We start from the raw sequence: 24,929 nt of genomic DNA, 5'->3' as shown, positions 1-24,929 counted from the left end.
TCTAACTGCTTCATCTCCTGAGTTTGCCATCACAAGTTTTCCAAGTACACCTGCCTCTTTGCCAAGTCTGTTCAATTTTTGCACTTAGCACAACTTTGTGGTTGATTCGCTTTGATTTTGAATCAATCAGAGAACTTGTTTCTTCTTGAAGATATGTTGCCTTCTAGTGCAATTATTTATATAGTATAAGTAACTCGCAAGGATTCTGAGAAGGCTGGTAGGTCATTTACCTTTTCTTACTCTGATGGATTTCAATATTCAAAACTATATTCTGATGATGCCTTGGCCTTGATAAGAATCTACTTAGAACACTGAAACAAGTGGTTTTATTGAGTTCTGTAATGGTTGTATTAATGTTCTAAGAGTTTACAGTCATTAATTATTGCCTTTTTACCTTCCATATTGCAACAGACACATTTTTATAAGGCAATCCTACAAAATGAGCTCCGGCTGCATTTCTGAAAGATTTCAATGTGACCCCCAAATTGACCTGTAATAGGACAAACAAAAATACATGTAGATTTTGATCTAGTACTTGCTCTTAATTCTTGAAAAGAATTATTGAAGGTCTGCCCTTGGATTTTCTTTTCTGAGCTAATCACAGCATTGTGGTAACATGATTTAATATATGCTTACATTGTTTCTAGTGGAGATATATTACTTAATAATTTCTTCCAAATAATGTGCAAGATTCTCTGGAACATGTAAGATTTTTGGCCTAGTAGTCTGAGGTTAGCTCTGAGTCTTCAGATAAGTAAGAACTAGGAGCTCTGTGGAGGGATGTCTTCTACACAAGGGAAAGAAGTACTTCATCTCACATTAGTGCCTCTCTTTGACAGAGACATATTATTATTTGATTAACTGCACTACACTGGAAAGAGACAGAGAGGACTCTGTAAGAAGCCAAATAAAATGATGTTTAGATAAATGCAAAGTTTGAAAGTTTCCCTCCTTTCTCCTCCCTCCTCCTCCAAATTAAAAATCCACCAAACAAAAAAACCCCTGTCTCTGGGCCAAATGATGCAATTTTTTTGCAATTTACAGTTGCCATGTTCAGAAAGGTCTGTCCACATTATTTCTTTCATTTAATAGTTGTCAGAAAGAACTCTTCAGTTTGGAGCTTCTCTGCTGACATAAATGTTATATGTCGCAGCATGGTACAGTCACAAAAGCTACCAAGTAAACCTAAAGGCAAGGTTTTAGCTTCCTTGTCCACTTCTGACTAAATAGTCTATATATTTTTCAAGAGATAATAATGACTCAATATTTTGGATTAGTTTTGTACAAGCACCCCTGTCCTGAAAAGCTCCCCACCTTCTTATAGAAAAGGCTTGGATAAGTGTACCTCTATTTGTACGTAATAAACAGGATTCAAATGGCTTTTGCTGTGCTTCAGCTGGTTCATATTAAAATGCAACCATCTAAAATGGTCAATTCCCCAATCTGGTGACAGATCCTGTCTGTAGGTCAACATGAATCTTATCCTATGTGACTTTTATAATGAGTCAAAAAGCACATTCTTGGGAATCCCAAGGAGTTCCATAACTTACTGTAAAAATGAAATTGGTTACATGAGCCTGTGGTTTGTGCACACTTAGAGAAACAAGAACATAAACACAGCTGAGACATGTGTACAACATGTGTAGATAGTTACTGCTGGTCACCTCAATGACTGCTAATTTGTGACCTCTCTGTGTCTGCTGCAGGGCTGCCCACCATACCTCACTGGATCAAAGCTCTCCACCCCTGAGTGGGGCCTCGCCACCATACAAATACACTTTACCAGGAGCACAGGATGCCAAGGATGATTTTCCACTTCGTAAAACGGGTGAGTTAGAGTAGTTTATTCAAACCCCTTACCCAGCTATTCTCCCACCTTTTAACCAGGCTGTCCATCAGTAAGGCACGTTTCGTAATCCACAAAGCCTGTTCAGGATGATTCACAGGGAAAGTTCGAAGATCCTGCCTGTATCTTTTCTGGGTTAGATTGACCATAAGATGTCAAAAGCCAATATTTCCCAGTGCTAACAGCGAGCGCAAGCTTCAATCCTGATAAACTTAGTTTCTAAATAAACCATCATTTCAGGGAGCTTTTATGGTATTATATTTTTTTTCTGAGTATTACTGTATTACTTCTGGGTTTAATAGTGCTCTCTCTTTTCCATGGTAGATACAGTATCTATCTTCAGACTGTAGGCTGTCTTTAGACAAAGTTCTTGAGGATATTTTGAGAAGAATTCATGGAAAGAGGAGAAATTGGATTAATATTATATTTTGTGACTTCATTTGCCAAAGTTTGTGTGCATATGTGCACAAACATACACACGCCCACATTTATATGTGCTTTTTAAATTCTTCATGTAGGAATGTTTAATATTTTAAAAGAAAATACTCACTTGAACATTTCAGAATGTTTAAAAGGATTTAGCGACTGAGACTTATGTCTTGACCGAAGGTGAACTGTAGACTTGACTTTCTCTGCACCATAAAGAATGCTGGAGGGATGGTGGTGGAGTCCATGTGGCTGTTGTCTCGGGCCCTTGTTGCAGTGACCAGTATCCAAGAATGCAGGGAGACATTAAGAGGGGAAAAAGAAAAGAAAACATTAGATCTCTTATTGCATGAGCCTGCTGTTGAGTGATACAGTTACATTCAGAGAGAAGGGTTGGCCCCCGACTGTGCTAACTGCCTTTGAATGTGATTCAGCCACTGGGAGATTGAAAACTAACAGCAAAACTGGTACTGACTTGAAAAGAAGTGGCATTTGGAACCAGTGTACATTCAGAAAGAAAATCCAGTCTGCATCTAATACTTCAGGATAGACTCTCTAAGCTCATATTATATCCCCAAGTATTTCCAGAAGAATGAAAAAATGAAAAACAAACTGCTAATTTATTCTAGCGGAATTATTCCATGTGATTTCTGTACAATATGGTGGCATTATAACAAGATTCTATAAAATACTGTTCAGGCTATTCTGTCACAATACGCCTTTCTGCGGTTTTCTGCTTAACACCATGGTACAAGATAGATTTTCTGTGCCAATAGGCTATGCATTTTGATTTTTTAAACAAAAGGATACACCTTTCATCTTCTAAATGCTGTGAGTTCATCTACAGTTTTTTGAAATGCAAGTTTTAATTTTCCCCTCATGTTTACATATCTTAAATATTATGATTGATATTCATGATGTGTCAGACTGTTGATCTGTAAAACAAAACATTTTCAAACATTGTAACAGTAAAGTTCTCATGCAGCTGCTAATACTTTTATATCTCTGTGGGGGTTTCAAAATATTCCTTAATTCAATTCCCATTGTCTGCATAAGAGGACTATAATATAATTAAATCCAGATGTTTTCTATATGTTATTCCAAATATTTGGGCATGTAATGCATCAGTTACAAAATTGAACAAAGGACATGATGACTCTCTGAAAAGATGTCTGCAGAATAAGTAGACAAATAGTAATATAGTCATTAGCATAACTTTTTATGACATGAGCATTAATTAATGTTTTTATATAGTGATTCTGATAAGCAAATAGAAATGACGTGTACAGCATGTTGTATGTTAGCAAGGGAGTGTACTTGACAGCTCTCTGCATCAGTGAAAATAGCAACCCTGTCAAATATCCTGTTTACACGTTCAGTCTCTCATGCTAGAGTGGTAATTCCAGCCTTCAGCAACATCCCCACAAAGGGTCCAATGATTATTCACCAGGTTGAGAGTAAAAGCAACAGGAACCAGATCAATACAAGTCAAATGACCCTCATCTGATCTGGGTGGTTATAGGGCCATCCTCCAGGCAGAGGGGACATTGCGGAGCCTGTGTCATCCTCATGGGACCTTACTAGACAAAGATGTCCCACGAACACTCATATATATGAACAGGCTATAAGCCTGCAGAAATCTGACCTTTGCCACAAGGGTGAACCTCTTTTCCTTTCCTTTGGGCTATGAATGCTTATTGCCACTGGCTCCTGGTAAACCCTCTGTGATGCTGAACCTGCGTGAAGTCAGCAATTCATATGAAAGTGAACCTTACATTCTTTTTAGCCTTAAGAAAGGAGTACCTATTGTAGACTTTAATCACAGTTTTGGTTTGCTTCTCAATTTTGTTTTCCATATTCATAACATAAAACATAGAAATACCTTTTCCAAATTTAATATAATGTCTTTGGAGGATAATTGAATTGGTTACTTTAAGATCAGATTTAATGGGAAGCAAAGCTGAACGATTCACTTCTGACATCCTAATGTGTTATTCAGTACTAACGGAATGCTAAGTGTCACATAGGAATTGTAAATCATGAGTCTTTCTTACTTACTTTCTTTTTGAGTAATCTATTTAACCTTTACTTAATTAGTCCTAAAATGGCATCTCCTTGTTAATCTTTTTAAAATGAATTCAGATAGACCATGGTAGAGAGAAAATATTCCACACAGCTTCTACTGTTATTCTTCTAGCATCTAGAGTAATGATGTGATACATAGCTAACTGGGGAAATGCTTGGTGTCTTGGTGTTTGTGTGCTTACAGTTAGGCACCAGGGTTAACGTATTAATGCAGTGACGATGGTTACTGCACACCTCCCTTAGCCATGTGGATCATTGCTTTCCTTACAAGACGTAGCAGAACTCGTCAGCGGTGGGCTTCACGCAGCTTTGCTGCATGGAGGATTGGGACTGTCCTAGGGGATAGAGGCCAGGATATGCAGCTCTTTGCACAGCTGCATTCAGATGCTTTGTGTTGACAGACTCTCAAAAAGAGCAGAGCAAGGGGAGCTATTGCTTCATTGGACAGATAAATATACCATAAGTTGTACATCTGTAGCTGAGAGCAGAATTTGGCCTAAATAGCATAAGACCAAATTTTTAAAATGCCCAAGACCTCGCTGTGGATACCAGTTGTAATGTGAGAGGTTTTTGCAAATCACCCAAAAGCCTGAGCAGCACATGGCTCCTTAATTTTCAATGAGAATCATGCTTCTAAATTACCCAGAGAGGTTTGAAAATTCCTCCCAGTTACTGAACACTTTTGAAATTCATACTGACCATTGTAAGAGCTCTAATGGGAGCTGTGTGCTTTTGAAAACCTGATCATTTAATATGAGGTACTTTTGATTACTGATGTCCATAATACTCTATCTATCTATCTGGGAAAATATCATCTATTTCACAAGGCTGCTATAAAACTAAAAAAAAAATGTAGCAAACCACATGGGTTTCATAGGACAGGAGGTTTTCTCAAAGAAAACTTTTTTTTACCTTGTTGAAATAAATGCAGAAATGTTCTGGCAAAAGGCCAAAATATTTGGATTTTCTTGAATCTGTAACATTTCTTTTTCTGTGTGCTAGTGTTGATGCAAACCAGCAAAAGCCAGTAAATTCCAATAAAGGTTAACTCTCTAACTGCATTTTAAAAATCTTCTTATAGATGGAATTTCTGCATTTTGCCTCATATTTTGGCTTTTGTTGGAAGAAATTCCTGGGGATGTCAGTATATCAAGTTTAAACTTTTTCTTTCATGAGTTTAGCACGATCACGATAGAATGGGAATGTTGATCAATATTTCCATTTATTTTGATTTTATGCCAGTTGGCTCTTTCTTTGCTCATGGACTTGTAAGCTTACAACTTGTATTTTGTATGGGGGTCAGTCAGGATGGTACTATTTGAGAACATGTTAGTAGCTCACTTCCCAAAATTTGGAAGAATGCTCAATGGAAACATGGCATGGCTGTTTCAAATAGTGCAAGATGCTTGCTTGGAGGGGGGAAATTATGTAATTTCATACAGGAAAAAAGAGGAGATGAAGGACTGTTTAATATTGTGATGAAAGAGAGGAAGGAGGCTGTGCTGCACAGCCATGAAGATCACTTTGTAAAAACCGTATTAGGTTAACCTGATTAGGCAGTAGAATAACAGCATAGCTCTTATGTAAGGGGAGTGAAAGATTCCTGAATGAGAGCTCAGCAGATGTAGTTTTTTTTCAAAGAAATTAATTAGAATATTTCCTTACCATCATTCTTTCTGCACTTAGTGACTCACTAATCTACTGGAGCAGTTGAAACTGAGAAGAAAAACGTTTTGTATATGAAAGTTTTTCTCCCCTTCCCTTCCATGACCCACATGCCACTTAATTCCATTTCTGTCTGCATTTTCCAGGAAAACATTCTCCTGTGAAGTAACAGTGTATGAAAAAGCTGAATTTCTGATGGTCTTCAATGAAAAAAATGGCTTAGAGGATCACAAATCTTCTATTACATGTCTGCCAAAATGAAGAATTCCACCTCAGTAAAGAGATGCATTATTTTACTCCTAGTTTATAAGCAGGCACAATAAATGGGAGAGGCACTTTGGTAATCAAAGCAGGGAAAGAGGGCAAACATGATACAGTTCTCATTTCATACTGTTTTTTAGAGGTGCTAAACATTCCTGCCTCTCAGAGTCTTTGGTTGCCCAGGTTAGTGAACAATCGTGACAAATTTGGGCTGGGTGATTTGCCCAAAGGAAATCACCAGTGCTTGTCACAGAACAGGAATAAAAAAAAAGAGGTATCCTGATTCCCAGTCCTTTTTCTTCAAGACTTCTCTTTCAATATAGTAACTAATTGCCAGATAGACTTTTTAGCCTTCTTAAATTCGCTATCAATAAGTTGAGAGGGCCCAGTTAGCAGTAAGAGTTTTGAGAACGAGAAGAGACTGTCACTTGTAATTAAAGAATGAATCTGAAGAAAAGTGATGTTAACAGCTTCTTCCGGCTTTATGTAATGAGCAGGCCAAAGTAGAGTTCAGCCCGCTGGAGCCCAATAGCTTTAAAGAAATGTAATACTGTTGTAGCTACTGTGCTGTTCTGCAGTCATCTTGGTTCCATTAGTGTTCTGTAGCTTCCTAGGCTGAGGGTGAGAATGAATGCAGTGTCACTCCAACTTAGCTTGGGTGAGAGGAAAAATGGTTTTAGATAGCTTAAAACCAAATAAAAATGAATGCCTAGTGACAATATTTGGTATCTAAGGCACTTGTGTTGGTCTGTCTTGGTATGGCGAAAGCTGCTGAGGCCTGCACCAGGATTCAACAGGAGGATTCAACCAGGATTCACTAGGATGAGTCCCATAAAGACCATCCTCGTCTTCCCATCAGTGCAAGATTGTTCCTCTATTCTATTCAACGCTTACTTTTAATTGCAGGAAGCCAAGCTGTTATCCTTGGATGATTATTTTTACTTAATTTCTAGGTGGTCTGGACTTGTTTTTTTTCTATCTTTTTTTGTTCTGGAGTTTTAGCATAAATCCCACTACTTGTATTTACTTCACATTATATCATGTCAGATAATTACTCTGCTGTGTTGAGTACTGAACCTTCTTGATGGCTGGTATATCCACATTTAGGCTAACTAGGCAGTCTTAATCTAACTACTATCTTAACTTCTCAGTTACTCTTCTTTTACTTGCCTGTACGTAGCCAAAATTGAGTTACAAAGTTCTACTTCATGTGTTTTGATATTGCTAACTTTATACCTAAAGCTTTTCTTACACAAATTTTGAATGTTTTCAGAAACATTTTATAAATTACCAAGTAGCTTGCATACTTTTTTGATAAGTAACTAATTAAGTATTGAACACCTTTTTTACACTTGAACCTAAAGGAAATTTAGCTTAAATAAGGAGCACAGAGCAGTCCTAATATATAAAGGATTTTAAGAGCACAATGTCCATTGACTGTGAAGTGGAATGGTTTTAATGGGCTTTTGAAAGTCTCTTCCTTCTGTATAAATAAGTTTCAAAATAGTATGTATAAAATCTGAGACTCTTTGAAGTCGGTGGCAAACACTCCTGTTGGATTTTTGTGAGATAGCCATATCAAAGGCAAAGACAGTTGAAAACTTTTGGAAAAGTAAACAAGAACATCTAAACGATGGCAAAAAGAGAGAAACAGACATAGAAATGAAAAGTGGAAATCACATGGTATCAGATCATCTAAAATAGAATATGTTGGTTAGTAAAGATTGCACTTCTCCAAACTCCTGCAAAACATAGTTTCACTGAAAAATCTGTTCAAACCCACAATTCTAATTAAAGGTTTTAGCTGCCAAATAGCATATTCTGGCTAAAGCCAAGTAAGTATTACAGAGCCATTCATGAACAACGGCATAAGCTTTGTACTTTGCTTTTGATTTTCTCATGGGAAAGTAATATAAATGAGAGTGATACCTCCCTGTTGACTTTAACTGTTAGAAATGCAAAGCATGCTGAAATTGTACATAATTCTCTTCCAAAGGAAAGGAAATAGCATTTCAATGATTTTCCTCAGTGTCTCTTTGAGTTATGGTGGTGCACAATTATTCCTGTTAAACTACTCTACCAGATGGAAGGTTACATTGTATATTTAGCTAATTAAGTTGTAGAGGACTGGAATTGCATCCCAGAGCATAAAGAACCTATCTAAAAGTAACTTGTTTTGATTCAGCTTTGTTGTGAAGGTGCATTATCAATGTCTAATTAAGGCTTTAAACAGGTGAGGAGTTTCCTCACTTCACTTAATATGGAGAGATCTTTCACAAAGTCAGCCTTGCCTTACAGAAGTTACACAAACATGTTTTAAAAACCCAAGCAACTTTTGGGCCAAATGCAGTTTCCATTGCCTTCAGTGGAGCTGTGCCTTCCTATCCTTGAGCTGAATTTGGCCCTGAGTTCTCATCTGTTAGGAAAGCAAGATGCACAGCTTTTTGATGTTTTAGTTTTCTTGGCATCCTGTACTGTTGTAGCAGAGTCCCTATAGGCTGCTACTCTGTGTTAGCTTTGGGCAGCTCTAAACATATGCTTCAGCAGTCTAGACCTACCTAGCTCTCATCTACAATGAAACTGATGTCCTCTCAAATATGGGGAGAAAGTGATGGTGTTTAATCATAGATTTCTGAAGGCTGGCGAAATATTACATTATAATTTGTTGCCTGCCATCAATGACTTTTCACTGTTGGATATTTTTCTAGATTAAAATCCCTGGGATTTAATCACCCTATTAACTAATTCCTTCTTGCATAGGGCTTGGGGAAATGAACATGATTATTCTGTAAACCATAAATAATATATTAAGGAGTCAAACTGTGGCCCTGCAAAAGCCTGGACTGTTGGGATTAGGGGATTGTCTCTGGCACTTCTTCATTGGAGAATGTAATTTTGCTTGTGCAAAAATAATGATTCAAGGGATGCTGGAGGAGGATGTAGGCTGAAGAGTGGGATTTGCTATATTTGAAGAAAGTACAGTATTGTATTCCCATTACATCTTCCCAGCTAGAACTGCCTGGTGTATAGGGCCAGAAGTGGGGACAAGAATAACCAGTGAAGACATATCCAGGAGGACTGCTAGTCATGCATGTCTAAATTTGGTTCTTACCATTCAAATGAGGGATGCCTTCACCTTCATCCTTACCCTCTACAGCTCCTTAGAACTAAAATGTGATTTAGCTCTCATAAATGCTATAACGTGCACAAACATAACAGAATTTGAGGATGAAAAGGGAAGATAAGAATTAATATTAAAATATCCTTGTTCTTCTTTTCTATATTTCAAGACTTTTTTCTGCCATTTCACATGGAAGGAGATGTGACATAACAATCATATGCCATGGCTTCAGCAGATCTGAAACACAATGAGGACTCTACTCCCTATAGATTTACAGAGAGCCCAGTGAAACTATAGCCTCATTCAAGGTAGTGGGGTTTCTGCTGATGCAGTCATATGGGCTGAGTTTGTGCAAATGCGAAGAGATGGTGCTAGTGAATAGAAATTGCTAAGAATTCTATCAAGAGTCTGCTTCTTTGGCCTCACAGGTGACACACAGAGGAGATATCAAGAGGAAATATATTATATAGATCATATTTTCATGAAAAAAACCCTACAGCTGCCTAATTCTGGCTAAATCCAAGCAGTACACTAAATAATTCCTACACCTAATTCAATTAAGCATTCCTAGAAAGATAATACTTATTTGCATGGGTATTAAAACAGAAATTTTATGTTTCCATATTGATTGCAATGCATTAAAGGAAAAGTTCAATATTTAAAGTGGCTTCAGGGAATATTTCATTTTTCAACCTTCTTTAGGCAATCAATGAAAAACTGTTAATCTTGTTAAAATTACTTCCTTAGCCTGAAGACAGCTGAAGGGCTGAGGGATCCCTTCTAATCTAATTAGCTATTTTACCATGTGTTTCACTAAACCTGTTTTCTTATTTAGGGAATGGATATTTACCTTAGTCTGAGTAAATAAAGCATTCTACCTTTTACAAAACTAAAATAAAGCAAAGGACTAAAGGGTTTCACATGTGACTAGCATTCCCCTTAAAGCAAATGGTAGTACAGGAAACAGTTTCTGTATATGCTGAAAACACATTAGGTGATGCAAGTCAGATAAACAAAGCATCTTCATCCTAAATGGCTGTATCTGGTGCTCCCACCTCATTGGGACCACCCAGTGGTCAGGACCAGTAACATGGATGTTCCATGTAGTTTCTGGAAGAAATTTCAAGGAAATGGTATAAATGGCTTTCAGTCTTATGAATCTAATGTAAAACTCTTTGAGAAGAGGTATTTTAAATTACCAGAATTTAAAAGTCCTTGAACCTACAAAACTATACTGCATGCAGGTATCTTCCAGTCTGTCAGCTAGGGGAGAGGTTGTCCCATGTATTTACTCTCCAATATTGTCTTGTATTTGAAGGTGGGGTTTTACTGTAGAAGTCAGTCATGTATGAAACCAAAAGCCATTGCCCGTCTTGCCCGTGTTTAATATATTCAGATATGTGGAGGTGGCTGAAACAGTCTGTGGCTGCCTGCAGGAAATCAGAGCAGAAGTCAGAAACTCCAAGCAGAGCAGAAGCTATTTACATGTCTGCTAGAACCTCATGTAGTCAGAGCTTCCTGAGTCTACATGAGGTTCTAGCAGACATGTAAATAGGACTGTGAGACTTTCAGAGGTCTCTCAGAAGGACGAATTTGATGGCAGCTCTCCACAGAGCAACTGAGGGAGCAGGAAGCAGCTTTGGTTCCTGACCTATGTTCTCTGCCTCTCTAGAGCCTTCTGCCAGACTTTGATTGGATTCATATTTTTGGTGAAGAAGCCCAGACTGTCTCCTCATTTTTCCTTTCTGATGGGGGATAGGAGTAGCTTGTGCCTTTTATACTGCCTACATCACTGAGGGGGGAAAATGGGAAGATTTGGTCTTTTTCCTGAGAGATATATGAATGGGTATTTCTCCCAAGCCAACTACCCTCAGACTACCTTCTTAGGAATCTTAGATATGCCTCTTTCGACTGTTTTCCTTGGTACAGTAATCGGGTGAGATTTGACCTTTTCCTTAATCTCCAGTGCTGGCACCGCATAGACAGGCAGCCCAGCCGGCTTTATATGTATCACCATCGTGACTGGGAGCCCACAGTGGGCCAGGGACCCACTTGTGCTATGCAATGAATGCAACCAAAGGAGGACAACTTCATCTCTTCAATTTTAAAACAATGTTTTCTCACTATGCTCTTCCTGCTTCAGGGGAAATATCAGCAGAGAACTCAAAGTTATTTTATTACCACATTCAGTAACTTTTAGAAAACTCTTATTTGCCACAGTGCTACAAAGAAACTTGACAAAGCTAGAGCCACTGGTACACTGAAAACCACCGTCATGCTAGCCAGAACCACCTGTTGTACCTCCAATGATCTGTACCCATCCATCATCCTTTTGTCCTGTACGTAGACTTTAAGCTATCTAAGGAACGGACTGTCATTGTAGTGTGTTGTAAAGCAAATAATGCCATAGAGTCCTTGTCTGTGCATGGGTCCCCAGTACAACAGTACAAAAAAATAACAACCCATGTGCTCAAATAAAAGAATTCATTGACTATGTAATTTCCTTTATTGGTGCTTGTAAGATACAAGGCAGTAAAAACAACAGAAAAAGATCTTCAGATAACTTCTGCCTAGTGTACAGTATAGAATGTATGCAAATTAGTTTAATAGATGACTCTTCACAGCTTAAAAAAACGACAGCAAAAGAAACAGAGAATACCAGAGCTAAATTACTTCTAGATTATGAAGTCTTTGTTTTGTAGTTATTTCTGCTGACTTAAATATTTTAGAGAAGTCCATGTTATTACTTCAAAATGATCTTAGTGATAACAGTTGGTGTCTGGGCAACAGGGAGAAATTCTTTCTCGTGTGAGATGTGGCAAATCTTGAAAATATACAGAATTTGCCTCTGTTGCTTGTGCTGCTGTTGGAATCCTTGTAGCCAAATTTAGTATCATTTACCTCTACTGCCCCACAGCTTTTTTGAGACCAGCTAATAAAAGGAAATGCTTTCACTTTAGAGCCTTTCTAAACCTGGACAAAAGCTCACTTTCTGTTCTTCAGGTTTCCTATATATGGCTTTAGCCTCAAGATGAGGACCTGCTCACTACACACCATCTGCCATCCCCCATTTCCTGTCTGCCTTCATTAAATGCTGATTTGAAGTTGGCACACGCTTTTCTGATACAAAAGTAGTACTGTGTTCCAGGAACCATGAGAAAATAGCACATTATTATCTTTTACATTCCCTTCATTTATATGTCCCCTTCCCATGAGTAGAGAGTTTTTTTTATCCGTTCTTCTTAAATATCTCTGTGTATTTAATAAGAAGAAACAGTGAAACAAAGCCCTGTCAAAAAAACTCAGCTCATTTGGGAGCAATTTAGCCACAGGCTATATTCTTTAATGCTAGTATCTGCAAATTGTTAATGATTAAGCAAAATGTAGTATATGACATAATGATTTCACTGTATCATTTTCCTGTCTCTCATGCTTGCTTCTCAATATCATGTTATTCAGGAGAGAGTAGTTCTCTTTCACCAGTGATGGTGATTGTGATGAAATAATACATACATATGTGCAAGTCTGTATATTTGCTATTTTTAACAATATGGCCACTAACCTCTTTCCCGCTATGTGAAGTCACCATAAAAGATGACAAAATTCATCCAGACATTATCTTTCTTCTTTATCTAGAACCAAAATTACCAGTTCTGTAGAAATAACTGCAGGTCATGCCAAGGAGTTAGGTAACTGATCCATTGTGTTGCTTATGATATCTTCTGTTGTCATTTAAACTGATACTGTCTGTATCTTTCATAGCCGTTGGCCACTTAAAGTAGGCAACCATTTAAAGTGTAATACCACTTCAGGTTAACAGCACTAAAAAGAGATGCTAAGCCAGCTAATAATGATAAGATACCGAACACACCATATTACTGTAACATCCTATTATTAAAAATTGTATTGCAGAGTTGCATAAACAGAGTCATTCTCAAGTTAGTCTTTACTGAAATCCACTTGAGTGAATTACTCAAATGGGTATCAGTTGATTCCCGTCAAGATCAGTGACATGGTCTTTGATGAGCTTCAGAGAATATCACTGTATCTTTTTGTTTTCTTTCCTACAAAACATACTCAAATAATATATTTTCCCTTTCTGCAACTGGGAGGAGATTACTTGTCACAAAATGCTAAATGTATTAGAAGCACAGAGGACTGTGTAGCAAAGAGGCTAGTCTAATGCCATGTTAGAGCCATAGCTGATATATGCTGGCTCTTAGCAAGATTTTAGATGAATAAGCCATTCTAGCGGCCTGCTACCATGAAAAGGTGCGCTCTTGCTTTCCTCCTCCTCCAGGCTCCCAGCCACGTGCTCTTGTTGCTTCTCTTGTCTCTGGCATCCTGGCTGCCGGGCGACATGATTCAGCCCACTTAAGTGGCAGAAATCTAACCCAGGAAACCTCATCTCATTCAGCATCCTCCCGTTGCTGCTGTTGCCAGAAGGGATCCTTTTGGTATCTCTGCAGTTTGTGTTCTCCTGCTCTGGTGCATATACTCTGAAGAGCCATGACTTATACTGTTTTAGGAATGTCATCCTCCCTAGCTTTGGAAAGGGCTTATTATCTCAGGAAAGTGAAAATTGCATCTTCCTGTATCAGTTAGAATTAATCTAGTGTTGAGTTCTTGACTTCAGTGAGACGTTTGGTGTACAGAAAGTTAGTCACATATTCATTATCTTGCTGAATCAGTGTCTTGGTTTATGGTTGAATCACTGCATAGAGTAATAGCCTCCTTAGGGGCCTTTTTAATTATCTTGTGGTATTAATGCAGCATAAAAAGGTTAATTCTTAAGGGCTTGTATCTACATGAGGAAGCTGTTTTGCAGTAAGCCAGTGAGTGAAGTTTAGGACTAGTACTAGTTCCCCCTGTGACACTCCTGTTCTGCACTACAAGTATCTTTGGGTGATTGGCATAGTCAACATTGGCAATGGATTTAGTTAAACTCAACAAAGTTGTTCATAATGTGCAGTAAAAATACCCACAGAAGGAACTAATGCAAAATAGTTATTTTGTGTGATACCCTCTGCAGACCAATTCTAAGAACCACTAGCTAAAATATCAAACCAGATTAATTAAAATAATTCTTCACCATTTGCAACTAAGGCTTTCCAAATGCTCTGCAAATATTAGGGGGACAATGTAATTTAAACAGTGTTTAAAAAAATTTGTTTTCCACCCTTTGCTCTGGCATTTCAGTGTTCAAAGGATTAAAATAATTGATAAGTAATCACATATATCAGTAATGAGCTTTGGGGAGGTATGTGTGTCTATCTATCTCTCTATCCATCCATCCACACATACATTTATAATTTTAATACACAGGTCTGTCCTTGAAGCTTAAAATATTTAATTTTGCCTTTTTAACTATTAGAAGAATGTTGACAGTTATAGAAATGTTATTACTGCCTTCATGTAAGAGTGTACTGAGGTCCATAGGATTGATAATATAATCCATACTGGTTGCAGTCAACAATAATTCTGCTTCCACTTCAGTGGGGCAGATTGATACAGTGACCTCTACAGTCATACACCAAGTCAGTGCCTCAGCCACTGATGGGTATCAAGAAACCACTTTCCAGTTCTGCACTTTGTCCTTCAAAGCAGATATCCTCAGATTGGATAGATTTATTTCGTACATTGAAATCTGAATTTTTACTTCCAGCCATCAAGTCCTACCTGGTATCATGTCAGCATCTGGCAGTGTCTCATGGGAAACATTCAAGAATGCCAGTTCTTGAGGAACACACACCCCTCCAAACCTTGGCTTTGTCTTTTATCAGGAGTTTTTATTTTATAATTTTAAACTCACTCTTCTCCATGCCTTTTCATTTTGAAATTGATTATTTCCATTTAAAAATGGTACTTCATCTTTCATGTAAGGGCTATCTTCTCAGCTGGCTCATAAATTCAGGCATTCACATCAAAGTGCTTTCTCTGTTTATATGATTGATTGAGTTGCAGAATATGATGGGAATGTGGTAAAAATAGAAAGGCAATCTCTGTGACTGAGCATGAAACACATTTCATATAGAAGTGTAGCTTCTCTCCAGTGAATATCACAGAGGATTTGTATCACATTAGTTTGTCATGGGCGTGGAAATCTTCTAAATTTTAAGGGTACGGTGCAAAGTGAGTCAGCACAATAGATGACTACCTTTCTTCGAAATGTCATCATACTTAGGTGCTATCTGTAGTGACCATTAGTCTTAGCGATGGTAGTAACTGATGAAACTGAAATTTCTTGTTAATATTTTTATTATTAAAGATTTCCAGCATTTTGCTAGCCTGTGCCTCTTTCTCTGAAATGTGCTCAAGGCACATTTAGAAGGGACTGCTTGCCAAGAGCGATATAGTGTGACAAAGGCAAGTGAATGACTACAGATGGAAGGAGCCTTGAGGTTACAGAACATTTAGCAGCACTCTGAGCAGGGTAGCTATTCCTTTGCTCTGCCATAAGCATTTCTAATGTCCCTGTTCCTGAGGGAACAAGTGGGACAGCAGGAAACAAATGTGTTGATATTACCTACCGGACAAGGATTGGAGTTAGAAGTGTGGGGCTGAATCCTTATCCCAAAGCAACCAAAGGTAAAGTGTTGAATGGAGTGAAGATTTAATTTATTTTGTTTTCTGCTAACTCCTGCTCCTTTTTTGGGGCTGGGTTTATGCATGTGCATAGGAGAGAGAACTGATCCCAGTTTCCAGCTCTCTCTGTTTTAAAATATTGGTCAGCCAAGTCTCGGTTCCAGAAAGAGAAATATAAACAAATTCTATTCCACAGTTATCTTTCACTAGCTCTTAGCAGTCTATCTGATAGCAAGTTTACTCACAAGAACAGATAATTGGGTACATGAAACATTTTATCGTGCTAAAAACATCACAAAATAAAAAGCATAGCAGAGCTTCATCTTTGGTCTTCACATGATGAAAAGACTATGTCTATTTAGGAGAGAGAGGTGGAACTTGCCCAAGGTGCATTAAATATAATCCTAGGTTTTCTGGGAATCAATCCTACTTCTTCCTTTTTAGAGCATATACTTTTCTGCGTAAATGTTCTTTGGACACTGTAAAAAATCTAGTTGTTTGGTATGTTATTCAGAAAACATTGAAGTTCTGGGCCTAAAATTGCTGACCAAGAAATGTTCTGCCAGCAAATCTTGTCATAATTTATATTTCTGAGAGAAATCAAAAGGCACCAATGGAGGCTTCTTTCTATTTCTGTCATCAGACTGTAATCCAATTATAAGGTTGAGTTCCAAGCTATATTGACGTCCAAGTTTTCACCTACAAGAGATATAAAATGATGCAGAATAAAACTTTCATTAACCTCTAATTAATGCTAATGATAAAATGAGCTGCTAATAGTCATAGTACCTACTATTGGACTCTAAGGGAAAAAGAAAAAAATGTTTTCTGTACTGATATTTGGGTAACATTAGAATTGAAATGGGATGAGATGAAAAGTGAGTAATGGCCATTTCTGTAGGGTGGAACAGAAGTTAGTTCAATGACTTATTACTGAAATTCCTTTCTCCTTTTTCAGCATAGCCACTGAAATATTTTGCTTTAATAGCCTAGTGTCTGCTCCTTGAATTCAAGAAGAATATGTGAGGAATCATAAATGTTTAGAGGCAGATAAAAGAGCAAACCAACACTAGCTCAGTAAAGTAAATATTAAGTACAAGTCTTACTGACTCTTAGTGAGTTTTGTGTTGTTGATTTTCTCAAGCTTTTTTTTAAATGTGCTCCTCATAGCTTAGCTTCACATACTTTAATCCATGCAACGTTGTAAAGTAGGATAAGAATCCCAGATTGCTAGGTATGGGAAAAAAAACCATTATTTCTCTTTGGAGTCAAGGAAATAGTGTACAGAATAGAGTGTCCTCGTGTCTTCTTTTCTGTTGTGTCCTAGATTTAACTTAGATTGGGAACAGAGACATTCTGATAATACAAGTTCATTCCGAACTTGTTTTTTGGCAGGGGAGAGAGAATCAGGGAAAGGTGAGGTCAAAAGTAGTAACAGTATTGGGCCCAAAGCTATTTGGCCCCCTTCCTCTCTCTCCTATTCCCCAATCTAAAATGGAGTTTTATGAGGGGCAGCAGGATGACTGGGGAGGACAGGTAGGAAAATTTCTGCCTTTGAGCTCTCTTTGGATCTGATGAGGTCCTATAGGGAAGGCCCTATACAGGTCAGTGGTATCTGGGTGAAGCAATACTTTGATTTGTAATCATTCATTTTCTTCTCTCTGTTTCCAGCTTCAGAGCCCAATTTGAAGGTACGTTCGAGGTTAAAACAAAAGGTGACAGAAAGGAGAAGCAGTCCTTTACTCAGGAGGAGGGATGGAAATGTTGTCAGTTCATTCAAGAAGAGACTCTTCGAGGTGACAGGTAATTAAGAATGGAAAAATTCTTTCATCTATCAGCCCCCAAAATGATACACTGGAATTGAATTTGTTTATTAACCATGCTATTAGCCGTTGTTTTTCTGCTGCTGGAAAGGGAACTGTTTTAAAGAAATGATTACATATAAATCTGCAACTTTTTACCACTTATTAAAAAGTCATTGTCAGTTTGAAAATCATGATTCCAAACCAGTTTGGAAACCAGCACTTTACAACAGCAAGTACAAGAACAAATGAATGGCAGCCTATCAGCGAAGAAGGACATTAAAGGAGAAAAAAAAGAATAGTCTGTTCCCCTTGTTTATTTCTTCTGTACACTGACAAAATTTTGGTTCTTGCATCTCCCACTTTCTGTCTCCAGTGGAGAATGTAAATGCAAACAGCAGGCACAGAAAGGCCTATGTGATAGTCCTTAGGTTAATCCAGAACCCTTGGGGGATCATACATTTGATCCTGTCCTCCTGTTTTGTTTTTTTTTTGTTTGAAAATGTCAACTAATTGTTTTCAATGTAAGGAATCACTAAGCTATTTTTTAAATAGAAAAAGTTGAGGATGTTTAAATATTCAGTGGCAAACTTTTGGTTGTAGCAGATAATATTGTTAGTACTTGAAACAGAATTTTTAGCATGTGAAAACACAGAATATGTATATGGGAGATTAAAAAGGGGAAAACGCAAAGTAAATTTTTTTCATCAAGTAGTATTTGTTTTCAATATTTTTCTTGCCCTTGAACTAAAAGAAGTGACAGGCCAATTAACAGGAGATACCAAAGCATTCTTTCACATGTATGGTATTGATATATAGAGTGGTGACTCATATCACATGCATTATTTTGCAGAATTGCACATTTCACCACAGCTCCCAAGCAGCCTGAAGTCATGTCATTTTAGTGCATAGGAACAGAAAACTGCCAAGGCTTTACCCATTTATTTGAAATAAAAGAGCATTTACAGTGTTTGGCCTGACTCTGGTATTGCTTGCTATGAATTTACACCAGTACTTGGTAGCTTCATGCTTCAAGTGCTATTACAGTCAGGCCATATGTTTATACCACCAGCAATTACTAATCTGTCAGAGATATATCTGGATTCACTTGGTATATCAGTTAGGCCACACCAAGGTGGAGATACAGCGCAACATAGGCAGATTCACTTCAATGTCCCCATAGATGCAATTCTCACAACAACTTTTCACAGTATGTCAGATGTAAAACTGGGACACAGATGTGATTGTAAACATCAAAGTAACTAAATAAGATGATTTCCCTATAAATTATTTCCAGATTAGGACTTTTTACAACTAGTTTATTATTTCAGTTCTCTGAAACTCTTTTGAGATTCTTGATCTCCTCTTCCTTAATTGTGGCAGATTTCTTTGTATTCTCTACACTTGCAAGTAAGGTATAAAGTAAAATACTTATCCCAGGAGCTTTTTCTGTAGCCATTGCTAGAGCAGAAACTTCAAAATGAAGGAAATATGTGTTTTACTCATGGCTGTGTCAATGACACTGAGCCTAACAGACTGCCATTATAATTATTATGATACATGACATTTTATACCTTTCATAATCAAGACTTATCAAACATTTAATCAATTATTTGATTTCGATGAAACATTTCTGGCTGAAGTGTTTTCTCATTTTTTTTCTTTTAACAGAAACTAGCACTTAAGTAAATGCATATTTATGTAAAAAGTGCTATTATAGTTTTTCAAAAGCTGAGAAAAAATTACTTAGTTTGTGTTTCTACTCTTCTGATGAAATCAGTGAGAATTCAGTGCAGGAAATTTCCCTGACCAGTTAGTATATTTGGATACTGATTCACTTTAGTAAATTGAAGCCAGCTCTGGCAGGAAACAGCAACAGGTCCAAGAAGCTGCTAGGAAATCTCATGCTAATTTCAGTGAAAGTGAGGACATATTTTTGCAAGTGGACTGAGAAAGAAAGAACAAAGAAGCAAAGAAGTAGCCTCAGAATAATTATGGCCATATTTAGATATTAGTTATTTTAACTTCTTGAAGACTTTCATTTAAAGCTATCCAATGAAGAAGTCTTATCTCTACTAGTGCCACACTCTTCTATCTGTAACCTTATTAATCTTTTCCATGTACAGAACTTTCATTTATCAATATAGGATTAGAACAGTTTAATACAACAACACACAACTAGATCATACTCCTTCCCTTTATCTTAGACAGAATTTGGGAATTTTTAATCAAGATAATGTACAGCCTTTAAAATGCTATTTTAAAACTTTTGTATTTCTTATTTGTGACAAAGATGTAGTGAAAGTGGTGTGTATTTTATCATTATTACTTGTGTACATAAAGGTTAGTTTACAACAGACTACTCCAGCACCCTTTCCAAATAGTAAGGGAGTGGCAGTAGGCCTCATGAATTGATGACGTGTTATCATGACCTTTGCAAGCTGGCTATCTCTGTCATTTTGATCTCTTACAGAGGCAGGGCACTATGCAGTTAAAAAGAAGAGACTTTCTTTTCTTTTTTTTGATTACATGCTCAATGCCTGTATCTCTGCCTGCTACTGAGTATCATACCATCTTTGTGGAGAAAAAAAAACCCACAATCCCACACTTTGTGAAGCAGACAGATCCGAAGGGAAAAGAACAAGAGTATCTTTCTTTGTTAGTGTTGTAAAAACAAAACCAAAAAAATTGACAACAAATTATTATTTTTTTTAATTAATAGCTTATTCATAGCTGGTAAATACTCTTCAGCTGCAAAAAAAACAACTATGCCATAACCAATGTGCAGTTGGTTCACTGAGATCATGCATTGCCTTTCTATGTGAACCATGAATTCATGTATGCGTAATTTGTTTTCCAGAATCTTCAGTCAGTAGCAGATCCCCTGGGTCAGGTCCCAGTTCCCCAAGCAATGGTCCGACTGGTAGTATAACAGAAAATGAAACCTTGGTTTTGCCAGCTAACATTCAAGCTGAGGTAAGACTAAGTGTATACTCTTTCTTTTTACTGACTAGATAACTGCTCAGACTTCTAGATTTGGAGAGACTCCAAACTTCAGTTTGATGATACTCACAAGCATTACTCAGTTGTAGCAGTTGTGATTATCAGGGTACCAGGACACTGTAGACTGATGGCAGAGTATCTTTGGAAAGGAGGCTGGCATATAAAGAGACTGCTTGGTAACCAAAGTCTAAACAAAAATGGCAGTGATGCTACTGAAACAGTGGGAGGGAGCTATGGAAGGAGCTTGGAAGTATCTTTATTGCAGAATATTAGGAAAGGAGTTGGGGGCAAGGTCATGAAGGACAAATGAGGCAAGGACTGTTGAATGTGAAATGAACAGTCACAACAATATTCAGGGTCTTAGGACCGACCGTCTTGCTGGATGAGGTAGTAAAGCGTTAAACCTGTTTTCAGGATCTCAGGTTGCTGTAGGTGGAAGGGACAAGGCATCTGGCTTCTCTGTTGGGACAGTCTGAAGAGGTGCACGTTGCAGAACTCTAATAAAGGACTTTCACGTGAGAAGGAGTGACTTAGGCACTGGTCACTCTAGCTCATATGGATTAGGGCATTTCCAGGTTCAGATGCCTGCTAAAGTAGTTTTGTTTAATTCCAATATTGGAGTTAGGTGACTAAGTCATTTTTCACTTTTGCCTTTAATTTTACTGTATCTCAGTTTCCTCATCTGTACAGTACTTATCCACATAACTGACATGCCCAGAGTTTTTGATAATTTTTTCATAAAGCTGGATCTTTAGGTCTAAGGACAGATCCAAGGACTGAAGGAACTGTAACTATTTATTATTCTGTTTTGTTCATATATGCCTATAATAATAGGCATATAGGTGCTAAATCATTTGTGAGAAACCTCATTTACCACAGACATACCTAAGTCAGGCTTATCTGTGGCAATATTGTAAAGGGACAATAAATGTATTCTAAGAGAAAATGAAATTCAAATGTATTCTGTATCCAGTACCCATACTTACAGCCATTTTTGCTTTGGTGGAAAAGTTTTCTATTAATTGTTGCTTTATAATGTTTATGTTAGAAAAATTGCATAAGGAAATGTGATTTAACAGAGTTTTAGCTAATGGAGCTATTTCTCCAGGTCAGTGGCAGGACATTCACCTCAAAAAAACCTGGAATGGGCAGTTCAACCTCCAGCAGTGACTTTTCCCCATAATGAATTAATTGTGTGTGTGAACTATGATCCAGGGGGCAGGTGGGTGACCTCTGCACACTGATTAGTAGCCTCTCTCTGGCCCGTAACCAAAAAGAAAAAAAAATTGCATTGATGGCTAACATGTGGTCTTGCCTCATAGCCACTCTGTATGTGATTGCAAAGAAATTTAAATGATGGACAGCAAGATACAACATTTGGATTAGATCAGATACTAGTTTGGTGGGATTAAATAGTATATTTTAAAATTGTGAATGTTTTACATAGAAGTAGAAAGTTGTAATATGTAGATATTAATGCTGTATTAAACAAAATCATATCCAATTGGATCATGTATTGACTTGAGGAGATCAGAGTTACTACTACAAGACAGAAAGAGAATAATGTCTCAGACTGATTTTCAGTGCTTGCTACTTTGCATATTTTAGTTTTTGGACACTTGCCCACAGCATTAAATGACAGTCAGAAACACATACAATCTGGTCAGACTAGCAATCTCTCTTTGGGGACATTTGAAAGGCTGTAGCTAGAACCAGCAGGATTATATTCTGTTCATTATTAGGACACTGCATCGCATATCATTTGCCATTGCTATACCAAGCAACAGAAGTTTTAGCCTCGTATGACACATGTTCCAATGAGCGTAAAAAGTTCCTTTAGATGTTGAGCTCTGTGTACTGGAGTCAGTCACTTAGCTTGCTGGAAGTGTGCTAAGAAGCTGAAACCACTGGCTTCCATTTCTGGATCCAGACAGGGATTTCTTTACCTCTTTGGTTACTTGATTGTTAATGCTGTGGTCCTGTGGGCTCAAACATTTTTCCATAAATCTCAACTTCAGTACATTTTAATTTCAGTGGGATTTTATTTGGTAGTTTAACAGTAACCAAACTACTACATATCTGTTCTCTAGCTCAACATTTGCTGCCAGCTCTCAAAGGCTATATATCTAATCAATTTTTCATCAGACATACAAAGTACAGAAGTTTCTAATAATAGGATAAGTGCTCTAAAATCACCCAAAATATCACTTGTTTTGCTGTAATTCTGCATGACTCACATTGCTGTTGTTTCATAATCATTGTTGTGACATTTGCAGTAAGTTTTGTGCTCATATCTGAGTGGGTGGATAGCCATGGTTTTCATGGCAGCAAATAAAACACTTTTTGCTGGGGGAAAACAGGTTGCTATGACAGAGAGCCATTTACCAGTAAAAACATGAGTCAATACCGTAAATGATCACACTCTAGTGCATAGGCAGAATTAGAGCATTATCAGTAATGAAACGGATTTTTAAAGTATTTTTCTCATATCCATTTGAATAGCTAGAGTTTAAAGTGGTTTACCCAGTGGAGCAGACAGTCTGGTGGGCAGACCTTTACATTTTTTTGAATGAACAAAGGTGCACTGCAAATGCTGCATCTCTGCAGATAACACTTTACTATCATGGTTCCCTCACCAGTACTTTCAGTGTATGCTTTGTTAAAACACTGGTCTCATTATATGAAACTTGAAAGTTAAGCGCAAGTTTTTAATTGCACCTTATAAATAAAATGCTGTTTTTATTAGGCCTGGTTGTCTCCAGCAGCATCAAGGTTCACCGCAGCAGCTATTTGTCTCTGGTAGTGTGCCATACACTTTCAGGTCACCTGCTGTGCTGGGACTAAATCTTACTTCCATGAGAAATGCAAGCAGGTTTGAGGCCCCGCACAGCATGTCCCTTGAGTTCAGAGGACAACCTGCCTAGGTCATGCGAAATGATTAATGTTAGGTGTACACAGCCTGGTCCAAAGCCATCGGAGGCAAAGGAAAGATTCCATCTGGTGTCAGTGGGCTTCAGGTCACGTTCTGACTCTTTCATTTGCACTTTGGAGAGCAGCATTTCCTAGAATATCACCTGATTATACAGGAGACATAAACGACATGCAAGGCAGATAAACACATACTTGCTTTATGTAACCCTATGTTTCTAATACTCAACTCTGTGAGGTGCTCTTTACAAATGGCTAGTGGCAAAGCGTATAAGTTTCTGAACAGCTGGGGAGGTCTGCTTCAAATGCATGTGGAAAGATTCTGCCTCATTTTTTAGCTCTAGCAACAAAAGAAGAAACTTTAAGAAATAACTTAATTAACTGTGAATATTCAAAGCCATGACAACCTTACTGTAGCTTCACAATTTAGAAGTATTAAAGGCAAACCACTTCCTCTTCCTCACTTTATGTAACACGGACATGTGAAATAGTTGTTCCCGCTTCTCAGCCAGCCCAGGTAGCAAAATAGAAGTACAATAACTAAATTTAGCAGTGCACCACCATGCACTGCTATATTTAGTTATTGTATTTCTATCTTAAGAAAGAAAGTAACTACACTGACAGGATTATTTTAAGCAACAGAAAGCAGGATCCATGAACCCAGTAAGTATTTGGAGGGCAGTTGCCTTTAGTGCCAGTCCAGACCATCAGGTCTACATGGAGAAGGACCATTCCTTAGCTATTGTGCTGCCAAACGACACTGCTGGCATCTCAAATCTGTGCCACTATCTCAGGGTTTTGTCAATGGTGTAAAAGGAGAAGCTGCAGCTGGGGACATGTAGTTGTACATTAGCATACTTTGGACCCTAATCCATGCAGGTGGACTCCTAAACTCTTTTTCAGAGACAGGGTTTATCTGGCATTTAAGCAAATATTTACTGATTTTTTTTTAATCAATTATTTACCAAAACAAAAAATGACCAATTAATAGAGGTATTACAAATTGGATGTAAATAGTCTAATAAATAAATTCATATTTTTAACATTAAACTTTCATGCTACATAACACAATTGATTTTGCTTCCTGTAGCAGTCATGCTTAGCGTTAATGCAGTGGGAATGAGTTCTACTGCTTCTCTAAACCTTACCACTGTTTCACTTGCTAATTCAAATCTTAGAAGGTAACAGTGGTGTATTGAAAAACAAA

At 37.6% G+C, this 24,929-nt stretch overlaps 1 protein-coding gene across 4 annotated transcripts in view; it reads left to right on the top strand.

The window, feature by feature from the left end:
* HDAC9 (histone deacetylase 9) overlaps positions 1-24,929 on the top strand; it is a 422,164-nt gene that overhangs the window by 192,287 nt on the left and 204,948 nt on the right. For all 4 annotated transcript variants that reach the window (XM_026072683.1, XM_026072684.1, XM_026072685.1 and 1 more), the window contains 3 exons: positions 1,707-1,828; positions 17,661-17,792; positions 20,652-20,767. In XM_026072683.1, the coding sequence (XP_025928468.1) occupies positions 1,707-1,828; positions 17,661-17,792; positions 20,652-20,767 (370 nt within the window). The remainder of the gene's footprint in view (positions 1-1,706; positions 1,829-17,660; positions 17,793-20,651; positions 20,768-24,929) is intronic.

Source organism: Apteryx rowi, unplaced genomic scaffold (assembly GCF_003343035.1).
Source record: "Apteryx rowi isolate R43461 unplaced genomic scaffold, aptRow1 scaffold_349, whole genome shotgun sequence".
Classification (NCBI taxonomy): domain Eukaryota; kingdom Metazoa; phylum Chordata; class Aves; order Apterygiformes; family Apterygidae; genus Apteryx; species Apteryx rowi.
Note: the sequence above shows the minus strand (reverse complement) of the source record. Positions and strands in the feature narration are given on the sequence as shown.